Genomic DNA, 15,990 nt, shown 5'->3' with positions numbered 1-15,990 from the left:
TAAAGGGCAAAGTAGATGTGCTGGAGTGGCAGAAAACAAACTGATGTCACATGTCTTTAACGAGAGAAGAAAGAACAGTCTCACAATGTGTTAGCTTCACAGGGAACACACATATGTGGGATATGTGTTGAATGTGCAGGAAGTTTTGAACAGAAATCTTGCCTAAACACATATGAGCTTTTAAAGTACAAGGGTTTATGTATTAATCATTCATTCATTTGAATAGGGACCACCTACAGACACAAAAGAGGTCTGGGGAGTAAATCATGCCTACATGTGTGCTGACTCAGCAGCTGTAACATTAAATGAGGAAAAGTTGATTTATATTTGAAACAATACAGGATACCTGAGAGCTTTTCTGAGTTGTATTTTGATATTTTGAATTGACACCTACTGCATGAAGACATTTCTGCCATAAATTGATGTATTACAGTAAATATCAACAAAATACAGGAAATAAAGTCAAGAAAAACATACTGGGACTGCTACATGATCTACAGAAGTTTATAAACCATTTTCAATCCGGCAAAGAGGGAATGGAGATCACTACAGTAAACGTTCTCTGTGTGGCTGACATGTCAGAAACAGCTGGTCTCACACTGTCAGGGCAAACATGACCTATCTTTGTCCACACGGTGGTGTTACTGGACTGTGCACCCGATGGAAGCAACGCAAATCACTGCTGGGTTACTGTAAGAAACAGGTAACTAATATGACTGTGTCTGATTGATGACCAGCACTTTTAAACAGATACAGTGTTTCTTTGACTATGTCTGACAAAGGTGAAAACTTTTCTCCTATAAATTAAATTGCTGGGAGCTATCAACATCAGTTTTTCCCCTATTATCATCACATCATGAACTATCATGGCTAGTACATACTGGACTATACAAATTGTTTTGTCATTAGTTAACATTGCACATTACCCCACCCAGATATTTCCACTGCAGCTTCACATAGGAAATGTCAAAATAAGGACAAGATAGAGTCACATTCATTGCACCAAACATTTTCTCTGCACCACATCAGTCAGATAGTAAAATTCCAGAAAAGAAAAGTTCATGTTTTTGTGATGCTGAGTGATACGTAATGCAAGACAAAGGCTGAAGTTTTCAAGTAGATTCGGCAGAGTCATCCTGTGGTTGTTCTTAATTTCAGGTTTAACCAGCAGGTTTGAAGACTGAATCCCAGTCAGTATCATTTCAAACCTGTCTAAAGATAGTGATGATTTTTAATTTCCCCTCATTTTGTAATGTCTGCAGTGCAAGATAATGTAATTGAAAGGACAAATGACCAATAATGCAGCAACACCCGCTTGAGCTGATCATCGTCATTGTTGAAATATGTTGGTAAAAAGTGGCGTAATGTGGTTACAATGGGTCCCACTGCACGCTATTATGACGGGCCCCAGTGCACGCTATCAGGATGGGCATTCGTCACATGATCGAACAGAGACATGACATTGGGCAACACCGACATACATTTTAGAGCAATCATCATGTCATATCTGTATGTGACAAAAGAAAATACCAAAGACAATAAGACTTCATTCATTCAATTTAATAATTTTAAAAGTTTATTTATATTTTATGTAGAATATGTTTATAATTTTGTTATAGATTTTACTATTTAAAAAAACAAAAGAAAAAAAACACAAAACAAGACGGATGATGGGCTTGCTTTTTTTAAGGGCGTATAAAGCAAATGGCACCTTGGTTAATTTAATGAGAGTTCATCTCACAAGGATATTTCGAAGGTGATAGTCTCTCATGAGGGGCCCATTCTCCACCAAACACACTGCTGGAGGGCCCACTCTCTCTATGGGCCCCTGCACCTCACAGGCCCCAGTGCAACCGCACCACCTGCACTGCCTATGTTTACGTCCCTGTTGGTAAAACAGTGTAATCCACTGCCCCACATCTGTAATTGCTGGGACAAAATAGTTAATCAAACAATAAAGTAATATTTTTTGTGAGATCAGCCTCTTTGCAATACATTTATTTCCATGATTAACTGGTCAAATAATATTCCACTATCAGTTATATATTAGAAAAACATGGAGGACAGACAAGAACAAACAGGAAGCTGGAGAAATTTGACACTCAAGTTAGTATTGTGCTGTGGATTTAACAGAATAAAAAGAAGTTGCATGCTGATGTATTTGATAACACGTCTTTATTGCAACTGTATTTATTTTTCTTAGCAATATATGTTAAATCACCAAACATGGCTCACTGTCATGACTCAAGTCTTATTTTTCAACATACCAAAACAGATAACAGGTACTGTAAGTCACTTTTACTGAAAGGAAAGAAGCTCTTGTGTTAACTTGGCATAGGTCTGGTTGATTTGAATGATTGTGTGATGCTAGTCATGAAACATCTGTCACTTCTGTGACAAAAAAAAAAGGTTTTCATGAAATTCATCCAAAGTCATACATTGTATCCTTCTAATTGAAATGTTGATTACACTTTTCTTACTCTCAACAATTTTCTTATTCAGTGCTGTTAATTATTTGTGAGCTGCAAAATTCGCAACATACATTTAGGCTACGAGAATTTGTTTGTTTTATTTTTTTTCATTGTAACAAACTACAACATGTAATGCTGCATTATTGCTGGCTTTACTTACACCACATAAAAAAGATGGAAACAAGCAGCTGTATCAACTCAATAAATATGGCAGCATCAGCAATCACAATAAGCCTGTTGGATTGAGGACATAGATGAATACAGTGTAGAAATTAATGTGTCAAATAGTGTATATTCTGTGTGGATGTCAAATACTTTTTTACGGGCTTCTTTGACTGATATGTCTTTGAGCGTCATTTTTATTGGAGACCATTGAATACATATGACTATCTCATTTTAAATGGATGCCAATGATGCTGTATCAACCAGTCACACTGTGTCATCTACATTTACTTGTATCTCAGTGTGAGCCATCAACAAAAGAGCAACAGTAGATAGAGCCTGTATGTGGATATGAATACAAGCAACAAACAGTGTGAACGTTACTTTTTTGTTAGTGTTTTGAAACATTTCTGCTTCATCAGGTAGCATACAGTGGAAAGATGCATAGAAAAAAAAGGGGAGGACATGCAACAGAGGTCAGGAGCTGAACTCCCAGTCAGCACGTGTTGTGGTCTGGTGAATGATGGAGGATCTATGACGACATGTCTGACCCAGAACAGCGTAAGGCATCGTCAGAGTTTACTTCGAGTTGTTTCCTGACCTACAATGTGAATGGATGGAAAGTGTGCAGGAAGCTGATGTGTCGTTCAGCTGAGGAAGATGATAAGAAAGGACAAAAACGAGCAGAAACATGAGTAAACTTTGAACAGGACAAAATACATTTCTTTTAGCTGTTTACATTCAACTTTTTTTATCCTTTGTGTGGCTTTTTTTTCTTTCAGGGGCACAACTTTGCTAAGTTATAATCAGTTCTATATATTCTATATTCTGAGCGCCCCACTGTATGTGTGTTGATCATAGTACTCATATTTTCCCATGTGTATTATCTAATGTAGGGACTATTTCAAGTAAAAAAAAATACACAAAACAGCAAAACTTAACTTGGCAAAAGTGTGCCTCTGAGGTTTGTCAATGACAGCACTGAGAGTTGTAAGGTGTCATACCCAGTTGGTCTTTTTCTCTGGGTCAGTGGTGAGACTGCTGCAGTAAAGTGTAAACAACTTTGGTGGAATCCTTCGGCTTTTTGTCACCACCCAGTGGCATGTTGTGGACCTGCACCTGGTCCACACTGAAGCAACAACAAACAGCAACCATGTGAGTTCATGTGGACATCTGCCTCAGATCAAACCATAAAAGCAGGTCTTCATTTTGCTCCAGAAGCATTAAAATGTTTTTAATGTCCAAAACTGGGATGAGAAATTTATTGTCCTCTCATAAACTCGAGGAAGGTGTTGGATATCACAGAAGGCAGAGAGAGGAAACAGAGGAAAAAACAAGGAGCCGAAGGAGTAAGGAGACTAGAGAGAAGGCGATGACAGGAAGATAAAGAAGAAAGGCAAGAGGGGCCAGTGTGGTTGTAAAATAAAATGCAAGACATGAAACAGTAGATTGCTGCTGTGGTCAACAGCTCCGCAGGCAGACAGATGGTGTAAATGACATAGTGAAGGAGGAAAGAAGGAGACAGAGGGTAAGTCAAAGAGACAGAGAGAGAGAGAGAGAGAGAGAGGGATATCTTTAAAGGACAAGAGAAGTGACAGAGACAGAGCAAGACGGTGTGTACCTGCACCTCTTGGAGTAGTGGACAGTGATGTAGTTGGGGGCGGGGCTGTGAGTTTCAACTTCTGTGATTGGTGGGGCATCTTTCAGGGGAACAATGGCAGGATGGGCGCCGTCACTCAAGTCCTCTGGCTCCTCCTGCGCATGCACATACAGACAAAATTCAGATTGTTACATTCTGTATTTCTTTTCTGGAGTTATATGAGACTCTTAAATTGTGCACTGAGCTGCGTACCGGTATGTCAGACATCTTGCCCTTTCTCACTGGAAAGATCTGTTGGGCTGACTCATAGAACATGGTGTCAGCTGTCACTGACGGACGCTGGACACACACACGCACGCACACACACACACACACACACACACACACACACACAGAACAAGACGAAGAATAAAACTGAGGGTCGTTTTTAATTAACGAAATACCTCATCCACAAAAAATCTTTAGTCTATCAACTACTTTTTTGTTAAATTTGTGAAGGCAACTTTGTTTTTCTCCCATGCCTCAACGATGAATGACGGAATGGAGAAAAAGGGAGAAAATTCTTTATGAATTGGAATAAAGGGGGTCTGCATTTAACAGCAACTATAACAAAACATCCATTTACAAACTCTCACACAACTTGTGCAGTATAATCCAAGTCTCATTTATCCAGACATGTCCTCATGTAAAACACTTCTACATAGGAGTAACTGGGCAAGCATGTGTCTTTAAACTGAGCTTGTGCATTTCATGGAGCAGAGTTCTAACGCATGTGCTTACCCAGCCATGTTTACCGTCCATGCGTGAGATTGTTTATGCAGACGTGTTTGAAATTGTAAGGTTTTAGTGAAAATGCATGTGTTTGGGAAGTACAGAGCATACAACTGGATAAATGAGACTTGGATTATACTGCAGGAGTCATGCGAAAGTCTGTAAACACATGTTTTGATACAGTTTTGCTGTTGCTAAATGTGGCCCCCAAGTACTTCAGCTCATCACGATTTTTCTCTACTTTTAGATTCTTTGTTCTCCATGGTGGCATGTGAGAAAAACAAAGTTTTCTTCACAAATCCACTGTAACACAGGGCGAGTAATTGATATCAGTCATGACCACTTTAGTCAAAGAAAACTTTATTTCCTTTTGCAGTATTATGTCTTGCGGTATGGCTCTGTTCTGGGGCCTCTCAGCCTCTCCTCGGGCCAACGCATGCAAAGACTCCCCCGAAAACAGAACAGAGCAAGCATCAATGACAAACAGAAATGACACTGATAAGCCACACAGCATGAAAAGGAGGAGCTAGGGTGGAGCAGCAAAGCAAAGCAAAGCAGCTTGCAGAGGAAGCAGCAACAGTAGGCAGGCCAGAGCAGTTTAAATAGGGTGCCCTGTGATTCGCCAATTGGTTGCATAGAAAGGAATCATGTGATCTATCAGCTGACTACCTTTCATCAATCAGCTGCTCTATCAGTTGACTGGGCTGTTTGAGAACAGCTGATGTAGCTGGGATGTGAGCTAAGCTTGACATTTGGTCCTGTCTGAACTAACGCTATGCTCGGTTTTGTGGCTGAAGCATTTCTTTAACAGTCTTTAACACAGAAACATATCCTGACTGACTTTTGGATTTTCTGAGTATCTGAGCATGTCTTTAAACTGTCAGCCACAGGGTAAAAAAAAAACAAAAATCTTGAATCAATTTAAGACAAATTGAAAATAAAAGAATAAGTTCTGTACCTTGTTTGCTACTTCTACTGACTCCATGTCCACTCTGTGCATGTTCTTACTGTGAAAACACGGGGACAGTATCATCAAACTATAAGCAAGTGATGACTTCTACCACAGAAGTAATGCAAATAAACCATGAGACTGGCTGTTTGAAGATCAACCTCGTGATAAACTGATGAACTCAAAAAAACAAACAAAAAAGCTACAGCGGACAAATAATTATTGTCCAGTCATCCTAAAAACAAAATAAAAACTGCAAGTGATTTTTTTAAATCACGTCGAAGAGTACAGAAATAGCTCATCTATCAGTGAGTAAATAGCAGTGTACTTCCTGTCACCTGATCATAATGGCCACTGTGAGAGTGATGAGTCCAGCAGACACCCCCACCGCTGACGCCAAGGCAATGACCTTAAGACGACCTGCCAGCAGGAGGATAATAGAGGTTATCAACATGACTAGATACAAGAAGAAAGGAGAAGAAATGAGGGCTAACATGCAATGAATAAAAATAGAAGCTCAGCAGATATAAAAATAGAAACAGTGAAAGTGGGGAACAGAGGAAAGAGCCGTGCATCATCTTGCAGGCGTCTAGACTTGAGACTTGTGTTTCCAGTTCAGATTTCCAAACCCAACTCCACTTCTTCAGCTGTCTAGACTCAAATAGTAGTTTTCCACAACACCTCATCACTCCTTCCTCTCCGCTCATAGTGAGAGGGCTTTACATGACTCACCGTGACTCATAGAAAAACAGTCAGAAACCATGAAACCGTACACAAAGACGACTAGAGCCCAGACCTCATGCTGCGATAGTGACAGGGAGGTTTTATCGCTCATAATGTCAAACACACAAACCTTTCCAACATCCCTTCTGCTATAATCTCAGAGACACTGTCTTTTTCTGGGTCATTGTCTGAGATAATCAGAAACATAGATGTAATAATGTGCCAGGGGTGTTTCACTAAGCTTATCAGAGACACCTCATCTTTTCCATTTCACTCCTTGAAGTGACAACAAGTACGATGACTCAGAACATACACAGCCACTACAGTGCACACTATAGTACACGCAGGGGAATGTCAGGGGACAGTTGAGAGATGAACCACTAAAGGCCTTTAGACTGAGTGTGAATGTAACTCTGACACCTTATCAACTCAAGTAAATCTCCACATTAAAAAAAATCCCAGTGTAAATTTTTTTTGTCTCAAAGGTTGCTATGATATTAAAGAGCTCACAGCATGAAGCACACAGTGCGAAGCATTTCTTGCTGGTGTACTAAATATATGGAAGATTTTTTCAGAGAAAAAAATCTAGTGTACAGGGAGTATATACTTTACAACAGTCCAGCCTTGGCAGTGGCTCTGTGAGGCTGTATTTAGGATGTATTTAGGCACAGTTTGAGCTAAATGCTCACATCAGCATGCCAACACAATGACAATGCCAACATGCTGATGTTTAGCAAGTGTAATGTGTACCATGTATATACGACCACAAGTACTGGACAAATTAAAAGTGTGACTTGATGTTAAAGTTAAAGGATCACCAAAATTATTTCAATTCATACAGAGGGTGAAATGTTTGTACTAAATATCATAGCGATCCTTCCAATAAAGGCTGACTAGGGCTGGGCAATATGGAGAAAATTAAATATCATGATATTACCTTCATATTGATATTGTGACAATATTGCAGGGTTTATTATTGGTGCTTTAATAGGGCAGCTAGAACAGTCTGATAACATCTAAAAATTACATCACTTTACTGTTTTGCAGCCTTTAAAACCAAGAAAAGACAACACATAATATTACAATGTCCAAAATCTAAGACAATATCTAGACTCATATCATGATATCAATATAATATCAATATATTGCTCAGCCCTAAGGGTGACTGGATGAGACTGGGTGGAATTCAGGACAAAGGAGTTGGGAGTGTGGGTAGTCATGTGGCCATGGTGGGCATGGCCTCCAGTATATTCAATGTCAATAAACAGTAGCAGTATAACATTAAACTCAAAACTCAACACTAAGATTAATTATTTTTGCTCATGAAGATGAACGAATAAATCGTCTGTCATGCAGATAAAGCAACAAAATGACTGTGTTGTATGTACCATTGTGGAAATCATTAACTGTTATCTAAATTTCATTTTATTTTCTTCATTTTATCAGTGTGGTGCCCGTCACATTAGTCATCACTATGCACTATATACACATTTCGCTCAAAACCATAAATGTGAACATAACAGTGGCACTGGAGTGAAAGTCATTTGAAGGTCCCTGCCCACACACAGATCTCCTCTGGAGATGTGTGCACAAAATGTCAAGGCAATCCATCTGATATTTCACTTCAGAACTGCACTAACAAACACAAATTGATGTCTTTTTGTTCTGCTGAAACACACAGACAGACAAGCCAAAGATAAAGAAGTGTCCATGCCTGAATGATTATTTACCTCTAACTCGCACAGTGAGGACAGGAGAGCTGTGGGCTCCGATTCTATTCCTGGCCTCACAATAGTATTGGCCGCTCTCTCTGGGGCCAACCTCTGAGAAGGTGAAGACAGGACCAGACTTACTGCCCCACGCTGTACGGAGCACAGACAGGGAGAAGATCCACTTACTGTTCAGAGGATACAAAGCGACAGACAGTCCAGAGGCACACACACAGCATGACAGCTTACTGATTACAGGCATTTACCACAGGTTATGGTTAGGTAATGATGATTTTGTAATGTTAACCTTGAGTGGAACCACATTTTTACGATGCTAACATTGTACAGAGCCCCCGTCCAGAGTTAAGCGGTGCCATGTGAAGTTGTCCACTGCCGGATTGGCCTGACTGCTGCAGGTCAAGGTCAAAGGTCGGCCAGCATCCACCACACTGGAGGGACGAGCCAGGACTGAGGTGTTCTTGGGAGGATCTGGAGAGAGGAACAGAAATATAGATGCAGAAGGTTAAGAAATGTTTCTGCCTTGTTATGTTCTACAAAAGGAATAGCAAGTGGAGACTTAAAGGACGTGACTGGAAAGACCGAGAGAAACTTTATAGATAAAAAGAAAACGCAGAGATATCGATGTATCGAGAAGAGTGGGCATATCATAGCACCTTTTCAACACTGTCACTGAGCAGGAAGTCCTCAGATAAATATCAGTATTTATAACAAACAGACAAACTGAGCCCTGACAAAAAATGATCTTAATCCAGAAGACTCCCAAACATGTCACACACATACAAACAACTCACTCATTACTTACAGAGTATAGTGAGTGTAGCAACAGGGGAGGTTTGGTATCCTAACTGGTTCCACGCTGTGCAGTAGTACTGACCAGCAAGGTGAGCGCGCACTGAGGGGAACGTCATGTTCTGGAAGGTTCCTTTAGCCAACACCTGCTCACCTATGATACGATACCAAGCATACCTGCAGGAGAAAGGATGGTGAAGATGATGACGATGATGATGAAAATGATTATAGGACTGGGCATTTTGCAATGGTATAATCTTTGGTCCTTGATTATTAGATCATATAATACTGGAGTTAGGTGAATATTAATCAATATTGAAATGGTTTTGTCCATATTGCCCAGTCCTTATTTCTAAAGTCTAAATAACAAAAGTTAAGAAATCAGATAGAAAAAGACATTTCAGTGACTGAAGAACGATAAATGACAAAAAAACGCCATTAAGGACCATGATAAGAAGAAGAACATCGTTATCATGTATTAGTTTGAGGAAACTGATGAATCTGGAGGATAAATAATTGTCATACTGTACCTGCTGGCAGGAGGGTTGGCGTGGCTGACACAGCTCAGGTTTACAGATGAGCCTTCTCTGATGTCGGCTGGAGGACTCACTAGCACCCGTGTGTTCTTTGGAGAGTCTACGTGGGCAGAGTGAAAAACAGGAGCATCGTTACTGTCATGTTCATGTTTTATTTGAATTAAGTCCAAGCCACCATTATTGCCTTTAGGTGAACAAAACTAGGAGATATCACATACAGACACAACCTGTGGACCTTTTAGTTTCAGCTATGAAGGAAAGTAGCCATGTAAACGGGTGCAGACACAGTATAATATTATCAAGCTACAGTTAAAAGTTTATTATCATATTTAACAAAGAACAGAAGCCAATCCTCAAATCAGTGTAGGTGGAGCCACTGAATGTTTGACATTTCTGCTTGAAAAATAGTTGCAGATTAATTTTCTGTCAAGTGACTAATCGATTAATCCATGACTGCACTGCATTTTGATGCATATCCTTAAAAACAAAGTGAAAGTAGAATCAGCAGTTTGAGTTAGTATCACTTCCTACTGAGTCCATATGACAGAAGATTACCATTATGACTATAGTTTAAAATAGAGTTGTTGCCTCATCAGTTTAACCAAGACTAACCTCTGACAAATTTTCACAACAGAACCTAAAATAGAAACATTAACGCAGACTTCATACTGGTTTACAAAGGGTCAAAATTAAAGTGTTTGCAGAGGGGCAAAGACACTCAGCCCTGCCTTTGGTGACAATGCAAACATTCAACAAACTTACAGGTGACATTGAGTAGAAGTGGTTTGGAGCGATCTGTTCCCAGTGAGTTACGTGCTACACAGAAGTACTCTCCTCTGTCTGTGTATTTGAGTTGGGACAGGCGGAGCTGAGGCCTAAAACTGTCTGGGATGCTGCCACTCTCCATGTCTGGAGAGCAGATAAAGACAATCAGATTTGTGCACACATGAATTCACATGAGGAGCATCATCTGAAGAGTATGAAATACAACGTTTTCCTTAAAACTTCCAGGATATCGGCAGTTCATAAGTGTCCACAGAAAACTTGATCCTACTCTGCTACAACAAATCATGAAAGGGCCTTTACTTGTCCAACTGCGGGACACAATTCACATTACAGCATCAACCAGTGAGTTCATACCCACGACACAGCCAGTGAATGTACTGACATCATATTTTGTATATTGTCGAATACACAACAGCAGCATCCTGTCCTGTACCTTTGAACCATGCAAAGCTCTCTACAGGTGGAGCTGCATCACTACTGCAGGTGAGAGTGACCGACGCCCCCTCTGACACCTCTCCAACTGGGAAGACTGTGATGGAGGTGGAGCGGGGACCATCTGGAGGAGAAGGAGGATACAGTACATAAGATGGAAATGGGGATAAAGAAGACAGAAAAAAGGAGAGTGAAGATGAAGTAATGCAAAATGTAAATACAGTTTGCACTATATGTAATTTGTTTCAGTAATATAACATTTATCAAGGCCAATAGCAGGTGCATACAGTCCATGATAAATTTTGCCATGACAGAGTTTTCCTTGTGTTTATGTGTTGTGTCCATAGGCTGTATTAAATAACAGACGTAGCCACCATGAAGTCACCCATTGGTTTGTAGACTCCCGTTTTAAAGCCTTGAGTCTGGCATTTTAGCTAGTGCCATCTTGGATTTTTGAGAAGCCAGAAGTGACCATATTTGGATGAGAGGGTGTTATGGTGCATTTACAGCTATGAATCACTGTGACAATGCTATGCTATTTTTTTGCTAGCAAAAACTGTAACCTATTAAAACAAAATATACTTAACAAAAAAACTTAACATCCAACTCCAGAGGGTCTTAAAGCTCAACTAAACACAAAACAAGACTTTTTTTAGGTGTCCAAAACGTTAGAGTTAATTTTCATGAAGTGAAAACACACTGAAATAGCAACAGCTACGGCTACGCCTATTCTCTGTGAATCTGAGTTTACGCCATGGTTACACTACTAAACCAATGTTGTCCCCATGGCAGCAAGTTGTCTATGGACAGCACCCACCTGTCACTCAAGGCGGCCATGCTGCAAATAATGCACAAATTTAAGCCTTAAAAACATTTAAACAGATGAGTTATATTAAAATTCAAACCCCGTCAGTTGACATGAAGGTGGAAATTAGCTATAGATAACAAAACTGTTTTTGTACCAAGCTATAAACATGTTTATCTCTGCTGTAAAGTTGGGCATTTCAACATGGTTGTCTCTGGGGGTTGACTCAGCCTGCCTCAAGTGGCATTTAGTGGAACTGCAGTTTTTAGTACTAAGGTGTTTGCTACATTTTTCAGCCCCAGAGTTACATCTTGGTTGTGTCCCAGAAATAAAACAGACAATCAGAGCAACACTTGTATGCAGCTAGTTTCAGATGCTCCCCCTGAAAGCATGTTTAGACATGACCAGGGATGGGAGGCTTGTTTACTCACATCCGAGAGCCAGCGAGAGGGACGGTGACTGTACATTCTGTGGTGGGATTGGTCGACAGGTGTACGCTCCAGTATGCTGTTGGTCAAAGCGGTTGATAATCATCCATTTCTCATAGGACCCGAGGTTAAGTCCGTTCCTGTGTGCAGGGCATTGTATATCTGCAGTGTTAAATATTAACTACAACATAGCTCTGAACCACTGACTGGGTGATCAACAATACACTCACATGTACAATAACACACCTGTACAGAGCAAGGCTCCTTCCTGGAGCAGCACATCCTCTGGCCTGGCAGCCTACAAACACAGTCTCTCCTAGGCCAAACATGTTGGCGGGCCTTGCTGGATGCACCTGGACCTGGAGGTCTGAAACACACACAGACATTCACACATGCACAAAAACACAAGCTGGATGAGTCCAGTGCAGGACTCAAAACATCTTTGTCACAGCTGAGATGTAACAGCAACTTTCGTTTGTATGAACCTACCTGTTACATCCAGAGTGATGGTGTTGGGGGAAGTCCATCTCCCCAGCGGTTGGTCTGTCTCAAACCTGAAGTGGTACTGGCCCGCATCACTCAGCTTAACAGCTCGAATCTGGACTGAACAGCTGGAGTAGCTGCCCCCGATGTAGCTAGAACCCACGATTCATTTGTCATTTCATTTACGCGTTATTTCACATTGACAGCATGTCAGCTTTCAGAAGTTACTGTATGTATCTCATACCGAGCGCGTCCACGGTACGACAGGCTGATCTCATTTGGGTCAGTGTGGTAAGTGAACTCCCTGCGACCCTCTGCAGACACACGGAACCACATGACCCGCCTCACAGTGTGACCTGTGGAGTTAAAGAAACCACAAAAAGATCACAAAGGAGAAATGTAGCATAATAAGGCTTTTGAGCTCAGCTTAATTGTGTGAAACCTGGACATTTTATGGCTTTTTTAATCATTATAGATATTTGAAAATATTATAAAACTGCATGTAGAACAGCAGATATCCTTTACATTACATCAAACTTATTGTTACAGTGCTGATAACTGATAATATCAGCCCTGGAAACCACAGACTCTCCAAAGTGAACTTAACTAAGATAGGAAAAGGAAAAACATAAGTAATCTAACTGAATAGATAAATAAAAGATCTATAGTTACAAATAGGAAAAATGGTGGGGTGAAGGTAAAAACTATATTTTTGAAATGCAAAAATTGAAAAAGACAACATTGAATAGAGACAGTTTGCACATGGATTTGATACCTGATGGGTAGTCATAACGGCAGGGCAGAGTGACAGTTGTTCCTGCCCACACACAGATCTCCCTCCGAGAAAAAGACACACTCCACCTGCTTTGGATACCTGCAGGAAAAATACAAAATCATGAACAGCAAGATATGCAAATATAACAACTACACATACACCAATGCACAATTTAAAGGAGGCAAACTAAAACATACACATTGCATGCATACCTAAAGACTTATGCAAAGCACATTAAACTGATAGATGAGGAGCGTCTCTACGTCTCTACACTTTTCATCGTCCTACTTTTTAAAGCACCAGTTCAGGGTTCCAAATAAATAAGCACCTACTGGCTGTCACATCCACCAAAAAATTCTTGCCATATAAAATAAGCTACCAAAGGTTTGGGGAATACATACTTGTAGACTAAAAGAGCTGTAAATTTCACCTGCCAACAAGTAAAAGTTTTCCTTCAATGTGGCTCCTCAGAGAGAGACTTGTTAAACCACAGCTCTGATCAGCTCACAGAGTGACACATAAAACTGGAGCAGTGAAAATGAGCCATGATGTGCAGCCATGGTGTCATCCTGTGCTGCTAACTGCCTGCCTGGCTGACTACCTTGCACAAAAGGCAATCAATACTTATAAATAACTTGAGCGTAAAGGCAAGGGCACCTGGCTGCGGGACATTAGGTGCATAATGGATCCTATGAGCCATTCATTCATTTTTCAACTGTTGTCGCTTGTTTGAAAGCATGTGTAACATATTTATGATATATCTGGAATACAATACAAATATCTGACAATTAAGGAGCCAGTTCATCTCTTGTCCTTCTAGGTAATGAGAATATTATTTAAAACCTTGCTCAGTTTTTCACCTCAGGACTTACAACATATGATGACAGCAAAGGTGATTTCTGATGTATTTGTGTTTTTTTGTTCTTACCTGGTAAAGCTGTAAGGATGGTGCCCAGAACTAACACACCTGCCAACATCTCCGCTGACACGAGCTCTAAAATGTCACCGGAGAAGGAGAAAAGCACGGGGAGACAAAGAGGTGAAGTAAACATTTATCATGATAAAAACACCATCCGGCTGATTAAATGTGAAGCACTCACCTCTTAAACTATCTTCATTCACCTCAGGCAGTCAGACAAAACAGGGTCTGAGGGATGCGCGATGGAGGTGAGGTTTTAGAGCGATGATGAGAGTTGCATGGTGATCAGAATCGGGTGGTAGGAGATGGGAGGAGTGGAAGGGGCAGACGAAGAAGGATGAGGAAGAGGAAGTTACTTTAGCTATTGTCCTTTATTACATCGTTGAAACTTTCAACTCTTTCTATTTTCAATTTTTCCACTTCTCCTTCTAAAACAGTTTTTTAAGGTCAGTGATGTGATGAGTCTGGTTTCCTATTTTGTGTTAAAATGTGACATCCATGTGATCATGTCACTTTCACAATTGTCTCTTTTAACTGAATGTCATTAAGGGACTATTTTGTAACTTGACTTTGAGGAGTTTTTGCAGGTTTCCTAGTAACCTTGTGGCACCAATGAAACTCCAGGAGGTCAATGTGTGTTCTTATCCAGCTCTCAGCAAGTGTATTTCCTGAAATAAATGCTTAAAAGCAATGTTCAAAACAAAAAAAGCTGTAAACATGTACTACAAACAGTATTATTCTTGTGTCCACCAACGTAAGAGAAAAAATATCTGGGTCTTTAAATGCTAGTTAGTTGCCTTATTGTTTCGTGCTGGGCACAAACTGAAAGACGTTTTTGGACCAGAGGAACATTTTCATCGTTCTAACAACCTCCCCCTTTCACTGTGTCCGCACCACAAGGACTGGGAATGAGCGTAGGTCTTAGGACGCCATTTTGAGGGACTTTTGCAGCTCCTATTTCAGCGTACCATCTCAGCACAAGAGGAACCTGGAGTGACGCTGATGAAACACAAGTCTGTAACAAAAACAAGGGAGGAAAACAAACGGACCAACAGTGAAGTCTACAGAGACAGAGGAAAGACAGCGTAATTTTGACTTGTCAGTGATGAAGCTATACCAACCGCCAGCTGGCTAACATCACTTCAGCATATAATGTAGAACTGTTTGCTCCAAAAAAGTCTGTAGTATACAGTTGGTTTATAACAATAATAACTTTATTAATGTAGCACCTTTCAAATCTACCAATACGAAGTGCGTATCAGAGGTTTTTTGCTGAGAGCAGCTGCCTGCTGTGGTTGGAAAAGACACTGATGGGACGGTGACAGTGAATCAAAACAGGGACGCGCTTAAAGATGCTGAAATGCTCCACAGGGCTGAGGGGAACTGCAGAGACATGTTTTACTTCTCTGTGGGCAACACCTTTTGATTTAAACACCACCATTAGACCCATTGTTCATAGAAAAGTATCCATGAGTGCAGGATTAACTAAATATTCATCCTGATTAATAGACATAGAGAATATTCTTTGATCAAATTTTATTGCACTGTAAAAGTCAGTCTTCACTCTCTGACACTGTCACAATGTTGGAGCTGACTCTGACCATCGTGATTGATTGATTGTTGAAAAGACA

At 40.4% G+C, this 15,990-nt stretch overlaps 1 protein-coding gene across 2 annotated transcripts; it reads right to left on the bottom strand.

The window, feature by feature from the left end:
* Positions 1-2,156: 2,156 nt before the first annotated feature.
* LOC117266341 (B-cell receptor CD22) lies at positions 2,157-14,673 on the bottom strand. Of its 2 annotated transcripts, none has more exons than XM_033641482.2 (19): positions 14,541-14,673; positions 14,369-14,434; positions 13,441-13,539; positions 12,910-13,021; positions 12,672-12,817; positions 12,429-12,549; positions 12,186-12,322; positions 10,951-11,073; positions 10,494-10,640; positions 9,726-9,831; positions 9,209-9,372; positions 8,725-8,874; positions 8,407-8,538; positions 6,292-6,373; positions 5,963-6,011; positions 4,486-4,572; positions 4,255-4,388; positions 3,638-3,762; positions 2,157-3,284 (listed from the first exon to the last, which is right to left on the bottom strand). In XM_033641482.2, exons 2-18 carry the CDS (start codon positions 14,415-14,417, stop codon positions 3,660-3,662), a joined length of 1,941 nt encoding a protein of 646 aa, XP_033497373.1. In that variant the 5' UTR covers positions 14,418-14,434; positions 14,541-14,673; the 3' UTR covers positions 2,157-3,284; positions 3,638-3,659. The 2 variants fall into 2 exon arrangements, with proteins under 2 accessions (XP_033497373.1, XP_033497375.1); XM_033641484.2 differs by having other exon boundaries at positions 4,261-4,388.
* Between the last annotated feature and the right edge of the window lie 1,317 nt (positions 14,674-15,990).

The sequence above is a fragment of the Epinephelus lanceolatus genome, chromosome 10 (assembly GCF_041903045.1).
Source record: "Epinephelus lanceolatus isolate andai-2023 chromosome 10, ASM4190304v1, whole genome shotgun sequence".
NCBI lineage: Eukaryota > Metazoa > Chordata > Actinopteri > Perciformes > Serranidae > Epinephelus > Epinephelus lanceolatus.
This window is presented reverse-complemented; position numbering and strand designations above follow the sequence as displayed.

What these genes read in the sequence shown, in the direction of transcription:
- LOC117266341 (XM_033641482.2), bottom strand. Translation starts at nt 14,417, where the DNA reads ATGTTGGCAGGTGTGTTAGTTCTGGGCACCATCCTTACAGCTTTACCA. An exon ending in GCCAACCCTCCTGCCAGCAG is followed by an intron (nt 9,373 to 9,725) that starts GTACAGTATGAC and finishes TTTCTCCTGCAG; the next exon opens with GTATGCTTGGTATCGTATCA. An exon ending in TGCTACACTCACTATACTCT is followed by an intron (nt 8,875 to 9,208) that starts GTAAGTAATGAG and finishes TCCTCTCTCCAG; the next exon opens with ATCCTCCCAAGAACACCTCA.